Source organism: Styela clava, chromosome 2 (genome assembly GCF_964204865.1).
Source record: "Styela clava chromosome 2, kaStyClav1.hap1.2, whole genome shotgun sequence".
Classification (NCBI taxonomy): Eukaryota; Metazoa; Chordata; class Ascidiacea; order Stolidobranchia; family Styelidae; genus Styela; species Styela clava.
This window is the reverse complement of record NC_135251.1, coordinates 5,195,675-5,212,793: the sequence shown is the minus strand read 5'-3', so window position 1 is coordinate 5,212,793 and position 17,119 is coordinate 5,195,675. Positions and strand designations below refer to the sequence as shown.

The window sequence follows — 17,119 nt, the reverse complement described above, 5'->3', positions numbered from 1 at the left end:
AATTCGTGCAAAAGGCAAGCTTGTAAGGGAATTACTGTACATCCAGTGGAGCTGGTTCTTTTATCATTTGACTATCTTGGTTGTTCACCATATGATATTATTACTTAGGATAGGATTAACATATTCATCAGAGAGGAAAGCCGATAAGACGGCTTATCCATATGGCGAACCACGGCCTCTCGTCCGGTTACTATTCCAAGTCGGGTATGGGATTAGGTATATTGTTTGTTTTCGGAAGCATGGACTTGGTGGTGGAGGAAGTCGTAACCGACCAGCGGTTACGTGAACCACCCGACGACGGCGAGGAGTCCAGCAATCCTCTCGCACATAACCATCCCTGCATGGGATTCGAACCTGCGAACCCACGCAGAGTAATTAGAGGTGCGGTGGCGAGCGTATTTCTAACGCTTAGCCCGTTGAGCCACACCGCCGTACCGCTTCAAACTCTCAGCCAGGTGTTATGTAAACTAAATGCCCATAAAAGCACAAAGACAGGATACTTTCAGTAGAAATTAGTGACAGAGATGTATCGAGTTCATTTTTTCCTACAAAGAAAGGTGAACTTTATCAAAAATATAATTACGCAGAGATGGCCTCCACGCATGTCGAATGGCGTCATTTTGTAGTTTGGACTATGACGGAACCCAAAGTTAGTAAAGGACCCGACATGGGGTGCTGCGAATTTACCAAAGCTGAAAGACTTCTACCTTGAACAGTTTTTACCAAATATATGCCTAGACTCTAATATTTAAAAAGCCATGGCTGAAACAATAACCTCAAATACATCTTTTCCTAACCATGATTTGATACTGTGGCGAATAAATTCAACCCAGAAGAAAATATGTGTGTTTTGAATTCTCATATTCTTCTATGTTGTTACAGTCTGAATAAATGATAGTAAATTGTATATTGTATTGTATATAAAACTAAAAACAGACATCAAATGGGATATGATAAACAAGGTTTATGAAAATTATACAAGCTTCTTTAAAAAGTTCTGAAAAGTCGTGCTAAAAAGTTTTCTATGATTCACTAAGACATCCTGAGGCAGAATCAAATTACAAACATTTTTCTGATTCAATCTGCTAGCCAATATCAATATTTCTGAAATTTGCCGTTAGTAGAATACGTCATTTACAAAATATATTACATTCCTAACTAAAAACAAATCTTCATTGGCCCAAATTTACAGTGCTACATCCCACGGTGGTTCATACACTTATATAAGTTACTGGGTGGAAAAAAGCGAGTGTACCCCTGTTATTTCCTGATGGACTCTCCAGAGCTGTATTTAACAATAATCAAAAAATTGTCGTAATTATAAAATAACTGGAGATAATCGAGTACCAACAAGTGGGATGACAAGTCACATGGACATTTTACTGGATAGAGATGACGGACAACAGTCTGAAACCAGCCTAATGGATGTGTACCGAAAAAGAAAAAGTTGTGGGAAAACAAGTTACCGCACTGTTAACGGAATCAGAGAATATATTTCACCAAACAAGGAATAACTTTATAGAAAAGTGTCTGCAGCATATAATTCGCGAACACGACGAAACAACGAAATAGTTGAGAAATTGAAAAACGCGAAAAAAGAAAAAGTTTGCGCTGTGTGATTGATCGATTGTGTGTGGTTTAACGAATGAAGCCTCGGCAAGGGCGTGTCGGACATTGCACATGGTGTTTCTTTTCACTTGGGCAGGTTTTCGGTTATGGCGATGAGCTTTTAGCTTGTTTCTGCGACTGACTAATTGTCAATCTGTCAGTTTTAATATTTGTATTTCTGAAATTTAGGTACCGTATAATTGTATAAATCGATGGTGCCAATATTCTTGGGTTCTGTTTGTTTTTCGAAAGTTTTTTTTTTACCACCGCCTGACTGCCGACTTCAATTTGTGTAGTTGATAGTTCTGTAAAGTTCTTGTATTGTTAATTTCGTATGAACTTTTTTGACTAGTTTATCACACTACTTATCGTATATATACTTCACAAAATGGCAAGAGGAAACGAAATTGTGGAGAGGTATGTACAGCATGTATATGCTATGTAAATAAAATATTTTTAAGCCAAATTTGAAAACAATACAGGTTTATAGAATATTTTGAGCTTCAAAGGAAAAAACTGTATATGATTCCGGCAATATTTAGACTTGTTTATTTTGAGCTGAGAAGTCTTGATATCGTTAAATTCTATATGATCAGTTTTAAAACTTATTAAACGCAACGTTACGTGAGGGTACCGGACGACAAAAATATAGGTTTGCAGTAGATTACAAATAATAAGAAATAATAGGAAAATTCCTATAATAACAAAGTGTAGCGAATATTTCCAATAATATATGCCAGCTAAACAAAGTCTTTTTTGAATGGGCTGTACTCATCATTGAGGATATGCCGTAATCAACTACTTCTGAAAAGGCTATATCGTGTCTGAATAGGTTATGCCCTTTCTAAGAAGACTAAGCCATTTAAGAACAGAACAGACGTTTTAAAAATTGCAATATTTTTGTGTATGCCTTAAATCGGTCGCGCTCTTTCTTTCAAATACACGCATTTCCGTAAATGCCTTTATCTTCACTAAAAATGCAATGTTTCTTTTAATCAGGCTAAAATTTTACGTTCATTCTAATTTGTAAATATCGCCCAAAAAACTATAGCACCGAGGTATCTAAACATGGATTATGCAAAACGCGGATAATATTTAAATAACACAACCCGAGTTATTAATAAATTATCGGATAGTTTAGGCAATTTTACAGCCAACTTCTCTATTGCTTTATAATAGTATTCGCAAAGTTACGTTTTACAACTCAAATTCCTTTAAAAATAGAATATCGCGACTAATATTAATATAAACTAATATTAATTTTGCTAAGTCATTGACTATGTTAAAGTAAATGTAACGCGATAGCTGATTGATCTGAAACGACATACCACGACGTGAATGCTTATATAGTTTACTTACAGTAGTCGAATGCGGTCAATCTTTAAGAGTTGATGCGACGCAATAAAACTTTATAATTAAAGTATGATATCGATCTGAAACGACGTCAATAGTCCGAACCACGACGCTGGAATATATAGTCGAATATGTATGTTTTTCGCAAAAAATTAAAGCCTTATTAGTAAAGTTTGATATCGATTGAATGGAGGCAACTAAATGATAGAATAGTTACAGCGTGCTGAGAAATAATCTGTTTACGAGTTTAATAATAGATAAAGCGATTTAGTATGCGCTGATATTTAATATTCGTGAATCCTAGGATCGATCGAATATCAGTTGAATAGTTTTGTAAGAAAGAAAGCAAAGTTATTTGTCGATATGAGAAGTGAAACACTCTCAAATATATGTTATATAATACGGTATTAAACTTAAATTAATCGAAATAAATTTTGTAATATCTAAAAATATTCTGTATGCCAATGCGCATTATACTAGCCAGAGCAATGATCCATGTAAAATTGCCCGCTAGTCTTATAACCAGGGCCGTGCGGATTTTAAAATTATACACGGCTGTTGTAAAGTTTATAGGATATCCATAAGAACTGTGATTCTTTTTAAAAATGTGTCGCCTTTTCCTAAAAGGTTATATCGCTTCTAAACAAATGTCATTGCTAAAAAAGTAGCACGCTAACAATGACTATGTATAGTCTGAATGGGCCTGATTACATGTCTATCAAACCGGTACGAATAAATGGTTCGATTCGGAAAACTCAAATGAGTTTCGCAGTTCGTTTTGCATCCTCCATGTCCAGGACCGACGAGAGCAATTATTCTAAAGCTTACTGCTTGGGGAAATCAGCATCAGCAGTTTGTATGTAGCACATGCAACATCGCTTAGTACTGACTGGTGCTGTATTCCACGCACACTGCAGGTGACATCAGGATTATGTATTGCATACTAACAAATTATAAAATTTGCCGGTAGAATACTTACGCAATCAAGTGTATAAAACGAACTTAGCGTAAATTAATGAGTAAACAACTTTCGTCTCTGTTTGGTCGACTGCGAGCAGCGGCGATACCTTCAGCAGCACAACGATGCAACCGGTGAGAACGGACAATACCACAGGACGTTGATATGTGTGAATCGACTATAGTAGATTCAAAGATAAAATTTTGTTAATGCGCGAGCCAGACATCGCGGGCGCATGGTGATCATAAAACAAAACTTAGAGTGAATTCTAAACAATACGTAGAACAAAAAACTAGATGACTAATCTGCAAAAAACTTCACTGCGAATATTTGATTTTATGTTCTTTGCTTCAGAAAATCTGCAAATGAAGGTACGATACTGAAAGTCATGTTATACTGACTGACAAAATCAAAGGCAGTTTATGATGTAAAGCTTACAGTGCAGCCTAAGTTAAATGCATGTTGAGATCATTGATTACTGCAAACGCACCATAAAATTCCAATGAGATGAGAGATATACAATGAATCTTGTTTGAAAGGAATGTTAGAGTATCCCGGTACATAAAACTTGCCTAAGAACATTACGACATTAGCATCCTGGTACATAAAACTTGCTCAATAATTATTCAACATCAGCATTAATTTTTGTAAGATTCTAGGCTACGGATAGCGGTATTTCATACAAAAGACTTTATAAACAATTCTAAAATACACTTTATATCGGTTTGTGAAACCGCGAAATGTTGTAGAGCAGTGGTTCCCAACCTTTTTTGGCTCGCGACACCCTTTGGTGGTTTATACATACGTCGCGCCCCCATACCTCACTTTCTATACTTATCAATAAAACAAGCGGCAAAGTTCGTACCCCTTCATGGCAGATGCTTCCACGAACGAACTGATGGCAGCTCTTGCCGTGGTCATGGAGCTATTACCGGTTTATTCACAAAGTCGTGTACCAGATTTTAGTTTATCATGCAGAATTATATTTACCTAAACCTGAAACCCCCCAAATCCATCAAAACTGTATCCATAAGAAAAATGTTTCAACTTACGCAATATTTATCACCCTCAGGGGCAGCCCTGCCATTGCAGCTGACATGCCGTGGTTACGGAAGCAAAATGTTACCCGCCTTTGGTTTTTAATTAGCTGACGTGGTAACGGCATCTCGCCATTAGTTTGTTGCAGCTGAAAAGTCAGTCGCCATGGGTTTGGTCATAGAGGCCTTGGTTTGGAAATCCCGCCACGCTTCAGACGCCGCAAAATACTTGAAACTGCACTTAGCAAAGTGAATATTAGTTTTTTATCAACCTGCAGTTTTACTGAATGTGACGGCTGACATTGAAACCGCGTAGCCAACTGCGTAATTCGTGGTTTAGTTTTTGACAAAGCAAATATCATATCATCCTCGACCTTCATTCGATTTCGTGCTTTTGTTTTTATATAAACAAGAGCTGAAAAGCCGCTTTCATTTTGTCGCTTCTACGACATGGTAAATAAAATGACGGAATTATAACGTTACTGTAGGATGTATGATAACCTTCAGGTTGAAACAACATACCCCATCGGTATCGAAATACTGGCGTTCCACAGCACTGCGTGTTTTGCGCATTGCGGCGCACGGAAATGCAGACGAGTTCATATGACGTCACAATGGTTAACATGCCATAAACATCTCGCGCCGCTTGCTTAGTTTTCAAGCAAGAAGTGAAATTCTGGGGTCTTACGACAGCTAGTGGAAATCTTTCGGAGGCAGACGAGAGTCCATTCCAGAATTCTTCGCGTTCTATTGACAATATTAAACCTAAAGTTTTGTATTATTTTCTACTGTTTTGCAAAACCTTCGCGACCAGAGGTTGGAAACCACTGTTGTAGAGTCCACAATGTACAATGATGAGAATTTATTTCACATCAAAATAATTCTATAAACAAATTAAAAACTTTTCTTCATTCAGTCAATACTTAACTACACTAAAACTTCGAGATGAAAATCTCAATAATTTTCATCTTAATCTGCGTCATCGCGCCATCCTGGTGCCAAGATGAAACAGTGTTTCACTGCTCACCCAAGCCGGGTTGCCAGATTGCACAATGTAATCCGGTTGCTGTAGGATGGGACAGACCAGGTTTCAACATCGATAAACATCTACATGACAAAGAGTTTCCGATTACATGCAAATCTAAGAATGCGGCAAAACCTCAGAATATTGGCAATCTATTTCCTTCAGTATCCAGGAATATTTTAGGCAAGTATCTTTTCTATTCGATAATTAAGAAACAAAATATCCCAATTCGGTCTTCGTTGCAAACAATCATAATAAATATGATACATAACGACTTCGAGTTCGAAAGAAATATCTTCTTACCCACTAGGCCTGGATCAACTAACACGTAAAACACCGAGATGTATTTAGTCACACGTTACTGACTATTCAATGATGCCATTTGTATTTTCTTGAATTTATTAGAAATCATTAAATTAAATTGCTTATCTATTCATTCAGATATCGAACATATCAAATCAGATTTAAGAAAACTGGAGGAAGGGTTCGAAAATAAATTGAAAAATGTTGGCAGCTCTGGAAATGACGGTTAGAATCTGAAATTTATTACCTATTCCAGAGATTCTCAAAGTGCTCCGTACGGAGTCCCTGAGAGAAACCTAGGAGTTTTGCAAGATATTCCGTTATTTTTTGAAATACTGCTTTGGCTAATTTATACCTATCCAAAGGAGCAATATAACGGCATTCATAAAATTTGACAACAGTATCGTATGAATGTAGCGGTGATTCAAATATGACAGGGGTGGGCACAACTTTTTTGTATAAGAGCCGCATGCTGCAAGTTAGAACTTTAAAAGAGCCGCAGAATTTGTGAATTTATAATTATTAAAATACCATGAACAGAAAATAGATTCACACTAGAGTCTAATAACAATAAATAGATAAACGAGAATATCGGTTGGAAACCGAAGACTTATCGATCGATAGTTAGGGGATCCCCCAAAACAGACACTGCAGTTTCGATTCATCCGCTCTTGTAACTTGCGCACTGCGCATCGCACACACACACTCGGCGGGTTTCAAAATTCTCTCGCTTTACAAAAATCTAGATCACTATATCAATAATTGATTGATAACTCGCTAATTATACGACATAATTCGCCCAAAATCAATAGGATTCTGGTCCGAGATAAGATGAATGCACATGCAAAATCTGGAGCAGATTCAATCCCGCTTTCGTGAGATATCGCGTGCATCTAACAGACACACACACACACACACACACAGACATCCATACAAATACCTATCAATATACTTACCGATCTTAAGATCGATGAGTAACAAGGCAGCTATGCTCAAATATATGCACAATTTGAGCTCAATTAATTTGTGTTTCGTTTTGGCTAATTTACGAGGGTAGACTCGTAAGAAGTTTTCATGATTCGTTTCATGGTGCCGTTTAACATTGCTGACTTTATACTCACTTAGTAGCTTATGGCAGATTAAGACATATCGCACAGTAACTTAGACTAACTAACCGCAATCAAGCTGCAATACCGCCGACGCATCAATAAACGTTGACCATTGTGACGAAAGATTTGCTGACTTGGCTGACTTAAATTCAAATTCAACGCTCAGCGATTTTCATACTAAAACATAATTTGTCTTGATCATTGACGAAAACTTCTTTACAACTTTGAATTAATTAAAAAATATTACATTGAAGTTTTTCTCTTAGTTAAAATTTTGATAATAATTTATGTTAGCGAGAAGAGCCGCACAAAAAGTTTAGCGAGCCGCGGTGGTGCCCACCCATGAAACTTGACATGATCTTTAATACATACTTTTTATAAATATATTGTGGAGCTCGTAAATAATAGTAAACCTCATCACTCTATGACATCAAAAGTTTGAGATTTTTTGCTTCGTTAAATTAATCTCTCCCTGATAAATAGATAGCTATAAGCCTACATATATTTAATAAAAATTTTCGTGACAAATTCGTATTTTGTAACCGGAAATTTGACCCGAGATTCTGCATATTTTATGACAGAAAAGAGCAGCAAAATTGAAGAACAATCGAAAGAATTCAACAATCTTAAAAGAAAAGATAAACAACAATCTGATGAAATGAAGAATCTGAAGGAAGGTGGGTTATATATTCGTCTTCACATTGCACTGAGAATGTATTTGCTGAATGTAGATAGTAGAATGATCGGTTCTCAATTCACACTTTTAGGAAATAAAAGAAGAATTCTTCAAAACGTATCTGTTGAATTTATATCCAACATATATGTATAAACAATATAAAATTCATGCTTTTGTTATACTTACTGAAGGTCAAGCTAGATTTGAGTTGCGATTCATCTAACATTGAGAAACTCAGTAACCGCGATTGTAAAATTCTAATTGCTGCTGAAATCGGAGAGTGCGGTACAAAACCCAACCTTTTTATTTTTATCAGAATTTGAGAAGCTTCGAGCAATGAATAGCAAGTTAGTGGAGGAGCAGTCGAAAACTGCACAACAGTCTACTGAAATAAGAGAGTTGAAGAAAGGTAAGTGAAGATTATTGGATTAATGAAGTTTTTCATCTTATTTCTGGTATTTTAACTTACCAAAATTATTGAATTTTTATGTACACAACGTATTGATGTAAGCAACCATAATAAGGAATTATTACATCACAATATAATGTTGTAAACAATCGTTATGAAACCCCACAATAAGGAAATACATTAGAGACAACCAAAACAACTAAAAACGCTAGAAATTTGCAAAGAGTGAAAAACGTTTTTATAGCTTTGTCGTTTTAGCATATGGCTAATACGTGTTTTCCAATATTTATATTAAAATTTAGCGATATACCGGATTGAACAAAGACTTGCAATTATGGACAAGTCTCAGCAGCTTCCAAATAGATTCGGGCAGATAACTACACCTACTCAAACAACATTGAAACCAACTCCTCCTCCAGGTGAATAACTTATCCGATCCAAGTTGTAGTTTATGATTTATGAATCATTCTCATTAAAGTGAATCTAATAAAATAAAGCGATATTTCTAAATTTGATGTAGCCGAAACCGAGTAATGTCAGCAAGTGTTGAATATTTTTTTTTGCGTAATAACAACCAAAAAACAACATACGCATTGGGTTATTGGCTTCATCGTATTTTCTAAAGCCGGCTAGTCCGATTTGAAAATATTGAAGTATTGTTTGAATGTACCGGGTGCTTCTTCCTCAAAGCAACGATTGATCATTACTCGATATATTTTTAAGTATACATTTATTCCATTTCAGAAAACTGCAAATTGAAGGTCGGAAATATCTGTTACTTTGCTGTGATACATAGTGAACATGATGTCACATACGACAAAGCAGTTGATATTTGTCAGAAACGTAACGCACATGCTGGTTTGATTCGAGATGAAGAATCTTATAATGCAGTTGTGAATTACCTGAGAAGGAATACTCCGGATGGAAAGTTATATTTTTGGATATGGACAGGATTTAAGTTTGATTCAATGGTTGGTATCATATGATCATGCCAATTATTCTCATCTGTAGGAATATAAAATACATTACTACATTACATTTCTGGAGCTCCTTTTAGTTTTATTTACATGTAGGTTACAGCTCGGTACCACGGAGCCAAGCCACGCAATGATATTGAGATCGCCACGCAAAATATAATATGGCCAAATACAGGTGGAATGGGAAAGCGATTCCGAAAAGCCATCTCGATTAATGTTCTGTGGTCGTTGTTGTTTGCTTTGGACTGATACGTTGGCCCTATTATTAATCCACGACTTATGCAAATTGATAAAATAGTCAAAATTAGTACCGTATGGTGGGCTGGGATATTTTACCGTTTGATAATGAAAATCGAATCAAGATCCGGAGAATATGCGAGGAAAATCGACGTAAATGGTTGATTTCTGTCAAATCTCATAAGAAAATGCATTACGCATCTCTGAAAAGTTGGAAGTCTATTGACTAAACAAGAGAGCCTTCATTTGGTCCCGCGGAAATGAGAGAGAAGGGCACTCTTTATTTATATATCTCTGTAGTTTCACCGAACTGACTAGGCCCTAGAGTTTAATCAAACAGTAATTGTGCATTACAATAGTTTTGGACAAGCCTTTGCCCAAAGCATGAACATGAAGTACTACATGAAAAGGCATGTAGTACTTGTAATTGCATTTACTTTTGACCTAGCATGGATCAATAATAATATATATCACAGTCGTTTTATCCAATCACCTGAAGACTTGTATTGCACTGAACTGCGTAGAGTTTAGTCATAAAGGAATTGTGCAGTGTAATAGTTTTGGACGAATTCTTGCTCAGCGCATGAACATGAAGTTTTACGTATTATCACGTGAGAGACTAGAACTACTTGCATTTATATTTGACCAAGCACGTATTTATGACTATAAATGCGTGATCATGCTTGATTCAGTGATAAACGCCATCTAATTAATTTTTTAGACTGGTGACGTCATACCTGAAGATTCATTCATAAAATGGTTTCCACGTCCAGATAATCCATACAAGGGAATTGAATATAAAGATTACACAAACGTTTATCTTGTTGTTAATTCCAACCCGAATGCTAGTTATCAAGGAATGGGGAATGCTGCTCCTATCTACGTGCATCATGGAGTTATTTGTGAGATCCTGATATAATGAAATGTCCGTCTGTCTGTATTTTGTTCCTTTATTATCAATAAAATATAAAACATTGAATCCTAAATGAAATTTATACGATTAGCCTTACGCTGATTGATGTCGTTATCACAGCTATAATAAGGTAAATTAAATTATGGTAAATTTTCATTATCCAAACGTAAAAATGATTCCTACTTTTTGAAATTTTTCAGTCCTGGAAACAATTTATTTAAAATCATATTTTTACAAAATATAGTTGGGCTTCTCATAATGTTATTTTCATCGTTTTGCTGATCTTACTATACCGAGTTGTAAAATACTTAAATTTGAGTGAAAATTGAAGATTTATTTGCATAATTTTGGAATTTGAGAATTTTAACTTGCAATAAATTCGGCTAAAGTGCAATATCTTTGTTTTTTCTGCCGTCTCTCATAGAGATCAGGCTGACCACGAAATAGGTTCGTAAAATTAGGATAATTTATCTCGCGAGAACACAAGGACTGAAATTAATTAAATAAGCGGAAAGCTGAAAAAATCATCCAAATTGTTTCAACAATGAATGGATACATTGAAAAGTTTAAACATTACATTATTACGCTTTTAAGGCAAAAAGTCTGAAACTGCGCCCCCAAAACAATGAAACCCGTAACTCAGATTCATTTTAAATACCGTTTTATTCATTTGGACAAGACTAGTTGATATCGCGCGCAACATAGTATAGATGAAAATGACAAAATAGATATTGGCAGTGCAAAATCATCACAGAACCTTAGTAATTAATTACTCGGAAAATTACATGGAATGACAACTTTGGGCAGTGGGTTTGCTTAACTTGACAAGAATCTTGTTCAACTTTGGCATATCGAAATATGGCTGTAGTTTGAGGTTTATATCTCTTTATTCCGGTAGTGACTACAATTTTCCAATCCCGATCCAACGATATACTGAGATGTAGAACAGGATATAAATGTTCAGAAATTTGACTTTAGAAAGTGAAATTAATAAATTTGACAATAGAACAGTAGATATTTTCAAAAGATAAATAAAGACTTAAATCGATTGCACATCGTGTTAGAAACATCCTTCCTATCGCAATGGTGAACAGCCTGTGTGGGTTTGTGGGGGATAATTATGTGCGACAGCATTACTGGGTAGTCCATCTATCCTATGATGGGTTAGGACTTCCCCCGTCATCCGGTTTCAAACGTTGAACTCTTATTATACTCGCACTGAACTGGGCAACTGTGAAAGAAAGTCATAGTTCATCATGTCAGTTTAGACTTTCCTCTGTCCTGAGATAAATGTAAAATATACTGTTGTATTCGCATAGTATTGCATTAAATTATATCAGTGTTAAAAAATATATGGAACAGTTTCATATCTAATGCTTGACTTGCAGAATAAGTGGATTGTAAGGTATTATAATGCTGGTCTGAACATTCAACTTGAATAAGGTTCTCTACACCAGTGGTTCCCAACCTTTCTACCCTGGCGGACCGGTAAAATTAAATGTACTCGCAGGCGCAAAAAATTGAAATGACCGGAACAGAAAAGAATAATATATATTTGCGTAATATAATGCAATGTCGGGTACTGAATATGCTTCTAGACAAAAAGGGTACACTTAAAACATTTCACCCGAAAAAAAAACTTTTAAATAATGTGCCGGCCAAACATTGAAATGGGTTTTCATTGGTGCCTACGGCAGAGCAAGTGATGGGGGAATATTTGCAAACTCCTGTTTTGGACGTCGTCTGCAGAATGGAACCCTGAGTCTACCCTCACCAAGGTGGGTTATTCTAGCTAATACTTTACATCGACTTGACTGTTGATGTTTTTTCTAGTCTTTACCAAAAAACAGCGCCTGTTTATTGTGTGTATGCTTTCATTTATTTGTTTTTGGTTGACGAATCAAATCTATTTGTAATGAAACAGGCTTTAATTTTTCATTACACCCAAGTTATATCGAGTTCGATCTGCTTTAATATTGTAAAACAGGCCAATTATTTTTACAGCTTAGTAATAATTCATAACAATAAAGCATGTTTATGCAGAAAAACTTCCTACCTAAACCGCATTTTATATTTCTGTCTAACTGGGGCATATCTGTTTTCATGCCATTGCCATTAACAGATGGGCCAACTGTTCCCTTTGTATTCATTGGTGATGAAGCTTTCCCACGGAAAGAAAATTTGATGAGGTCATTTCCTGGCCGTTTATCGCGTGCTAGAAGAATAGTGGAGAGCACATTTGGAATATTAGCAAATCAGTGGAGAATCAATCTATCACCGAGCAATACCTTTAAAGTCCAGCAATATTGACTCCGTTATAAAAGCAACATGCTGCCTCCACAATTTTTTTACTTCATCATATTGGAAAGAATAGATTTGTTTTGTTGCTAATTCCTACAGAATTCAGTGTATTTATTTTTAATAAGTAAAATATGCGTATTCATATTTGCAGCTCCCCATTGGGCCTCTGAAGATATTTCACTCTCAAGTACTTCTAAATAATAATAGTCCCGTCCTGCGTATAAACAGTTGATGATGTTGCGGTCCATCGATCCTAAAAGTCCTTTCAAAAATCTTGTACATTTATTTGATATCGATTATAAAATAACTAATTCTATAACTCATTACAAAAGGAACTGGTTTACTTCGGATATTATGAACACCGCGCAACTGATATGTTTGCAAAGCACAACTTTTTACAACACTATCTGGCCCAAAAAGGTACGTTCCTCCTGACAAGTTCAAATTCTGTTTGTGCACGAAAATCACGGCGTCAAATACATTCTCATCTGATCAAAATACTATACAGATGATTTACGATAGCTTTTATATGAAATGCAATGAAAATAATGCGATTTCCCGAACTCCGTTCCCCTAGGAACGAATAAAATGAAACTTGAATTCCTTGCTGTTCAGAAACAAACTTTAGGTGCATCATGTGGTCCATTCTCAATTACTTCAAGCAGCTTCTGATGTAAATATTTTTTGAATCTATTATATTGTGATTAACATTTGTAATAGATTACAGGTAACATGAGTGGATTTCGCACACGATCCGTCGCGTATACAAGAGGATCTTCCACTGCAAGTGATAATTAAGCAAACCGCTTATCTCTGCGGCAAAAAAAAATGGCATCGTCCTAACCTTCTCCTACTACAAAGCTTGCCCCTATACCACGCAGCTCAAAAACTAAACTTTCAGCAGCCCAACTCTGAAAAAGTCATCGCCGAACGTTATCGGCATTTTCAAGAGTAGAGGATCAGCGAAGACAAAAAATGCTCAGAAGATCTGTGTCAATGAAAAAGACAGCGGGACAGCTTGAATTCCTTGCTGTTCAGAAACAAACTTTAGGTGCATAATGTGGTCCATTCTCAATTACTTCAAGCAGCTTCTGATGTAAATATTTTTTGAATCTATTATATTGTGATTAACATTTGTAATAGATTACAGGTAACATGAGTGGATTTCGCACACGATCCGTCGCGTATACAAGAGGATCTTCCACTGCAAGTGATAATTAAGCAAACCGCTTATCTCTGCGGCAAAAAAAAATGGCATCGTCCTAACCTTCTCCTACTACAAAGCTTGCCCCTATACCACGCAGCTCAAAAACTAAACTTTCAGCAGCCCAACTCTGAAAAAGTCATCGCCGAACGTTATCGGCATTTTCAAGAGTAGAGGATCAGCGAAGACAAAAAATGCTCAGAAGATCTGTGTCAATGAAAAAGACAGCGGGACAGCTTGAATTCCTTGCTGTTCAGAAACAAACTTTAGGTGCATAATGTGGTCCATTCTCAATTACTTCAAGCAGCTTCTGATGTAAATATTTTTTGAATCTATTATATTGTGATTAACATTTGTAATAGATTACAGGTAACATGAGTGGATTTCGCACACGATCCGTCGCGTATACAAGAGGATCTTCCACTGCAAGTGATAATTAAGCAAACCGCTTATCTCTGCGGCAAAAAAAAAAATGGCATCGTCCTAACCTTCTCCTACTACAAAGCTTGCCCCTATACCACGCAGCTCAAAAACTATACTTTCAGCAGCCCAACTCTGAAAAAGTCATCGCCGAACGTTATCGGCATTTTCAAGAGTAGAGGATCAGCGAAGACAAAAAATACTCAGAAGATCTGTGTCAATGAAAAAGACAGCGGGTAAACCATGTAAAACTATGGTCCATACAAACAATGCGCGTCCAGAATCTTCTTTTTGTTCTCCCACTACTTACTTCATCAAAATAACGTCACCGGCCTCATCCTTCTGTTGTTTCTCGTGGTGCTTCTGGACAGTTTCTGATATTACTATGTTGAACGAAAAGGAACGGCCAAAACATAATAGCAGGTGTTTTTTGTACTCCCTCTTCTTTTGGTCACTCCAATCAAGTTAATAGTAATAGTCCGATTCCACGGAAGTTACCGAAATAATATTCTCCCGTAAAAGATGCTCACCCTTATTTAATTTATAAGCATTCGGGCGGTGTGTTTCCCGAAAACAAATTGTCAATTCAGTATCTGCAATAAATGGTATGGGATCATTTAATCCAAATTGCCATTCAGACTGGAGCAAATTAGTGAAAGTAATATGGAACTTCAAAGTTGCCAAAGACAACAATAACCCAAAAAACTAATTCCCTGACAAAGCAGGCGATGAAGTATTTAAAAAATACAAAAGTAAATAACTATTCTTCGGAGTTTTGCTTTCATTCGGAAACGAAATATATAAGTGCGACTGCCGAAATTTGTCACGAAGAAAACACACCCCCCGCGCCCCTGGAAGAGAGCTGTGAAAACGAATTGAAGCAGGTTAGTGAAATTCAGACATATTTTTAGACGCGCATGGAACTGATTTTAATGTAGACGCGGCAAAGCTCAGTGCAACCACATGGTATTTTGAAAATGCCAAATTTATAATGGACACCAAAAATTGGAACAGTCTTCTTAACTCCGTTGCTGGGCGACAAATAAAAAATCTAACAAAATGAACTGATGTTTTCAAAAAAGCTATTAAAGATAGTGACCCCTACTACTGTGCATATGCATTTCGATGGCACACAGTAAATTCTAGAATGTTGTCTAATCGTATTTTTGCTTGCAGTTGGCATTGTTACTTCACAGGTTGCAGTCGTAAAATTTCTGTAGTATCCTATCGGAAAGTCCCCCGAATGTTTCATATTACAGACAAAGTCAAGATTCGCCCTATCGGGTCAAAATCAATGAGACTTAAAGGGACTATTTTTTAAAAATGTATAAATTATTCAAGCATGAACCTCATTATATTATTCACTATATTATTGGACACGAAATGCGCTCAAAGATCGTTTTGAATAAAAAAAAGTCGCCAGAAAGCTAATTTTTTTTTCCAAATTCCCCGTGTGAGAGGACATCACATTTATTGTGTACAATGTCATGATGTTAATATTAACCGAGCAGCATTTCGTGAACCACCATACGGTGGCGAGGAGTTCAGCAAGCCTTTCGCACATAATTATCCCTCACTATATGCGAGCGCAGAGGTGCGGTTAGCAAGCTGCGCCACCCAGCCGAGATAATGTTATCTCTTTAATGTCTATTACTTTCACACCCTAAAAAGGATTTGAATTAGAAATCATGTGTGACTTTTCAAAGCAAATGTCATAATTCTTTTAGATAACCTTTCGGAGTCTACAGAAAAAGATATATGTGAGTATGACACTTCTGTGTTTTTGGAGAATGATTTCCCCGCAGTATGTTCTTCTGTTGGAACTGGGATTAAATTAATTCCTGCTTCCAGTAGATCAATTCCTCGTCAAAGGAACAAAATCATCTTGAAGCCCTTTAACTCTGACTCTATTTCATCCTTTACCACTAAGCCCCACCCACCCTCTATCTCTGTGGTGTTCTATGCCAATGTGGAAGCTAAGCCAAAAACTATAGTTTCGCTGCTATCTGCGCCATGTTTGCGTCTTGTCCATCTCCGACTATCTTACGCAGCTGTACTTTCGTATGGACTTTGCAAGGCCTGTCCAGACAAGGTAATCAGACACGTTTCGTCGGATTCGAAGACAAGTCTCCGTTTGACTCCACGAAAACTCAACACTTCTTTTGCACCGTGCAGCTCTGAAACTGTACTGTCAAGTGACTGTACTTTGGAAAAGTCGTCATCTGACGTTACCGGCATTTTCAAAATTGTGAAGAGCCGACGTCCAGCGAGGACCAAAAATGCTCAAAAGACTGTATCAGTGAAGACATCCGGTCAACTTCGTAAGATCGTGGTCGTTACAACTGATGCATGTCCAGATTCTCCATCTTGTCTGTACACTACTTCTCTGTCTAAAGTTTAGACTCTAAACTCTAAAAAACAACGTCAGCGTCGCCGGAAGGTCACTACGGTCTCACCTTTCACTTCTTCTGTTGTTTCTCGTGATGCTTCTGTCGTTGTTTCTGACATTGCTATGCTGCACGGGGATGACCGGCCAAAACACACCAGCAGGTTTTACTTCAACTTCCCCCCCTATCAATAACTTGGATGA

At 36.7% G+C, this 17,119-nt stretch overlaps 1 protein-coding gene across 1 annotated transcript; it reads left to right on the top strand.

Moving 5' to 3' along the window:
* The first annotated feature begins 5,893 nt into the window (after positions 1 to 5,893).
* On the top strand, positions 5,894 to 10,865 carry LOC120335765 (uncharacterized). Its single transcript, XM_039403383.2, has 7 exons — positions 5,894 to 6,163; positions 6,422 to 6,508; positions 7,974 to 8,069; positions 8,385 to 8,477; positions 8,780 to 8,896; positions 9,222 to 9,448; positions 10,413 to 10,865. Exons 1-7 carry the CDS (start codon positions 5,902 to 5,904, stop codon positions 10,608 to 10,610), a joined length of 1,080 nt encoding a protein of 359 aa, XP_039259317.2. The 5' UTR covers positions 5,894 to 5,901; the 3' UTR covers positions 10,611 to 10,865.
* Positions 10,866 to 17,119: the final 6,254 nt, after the last annotated feature.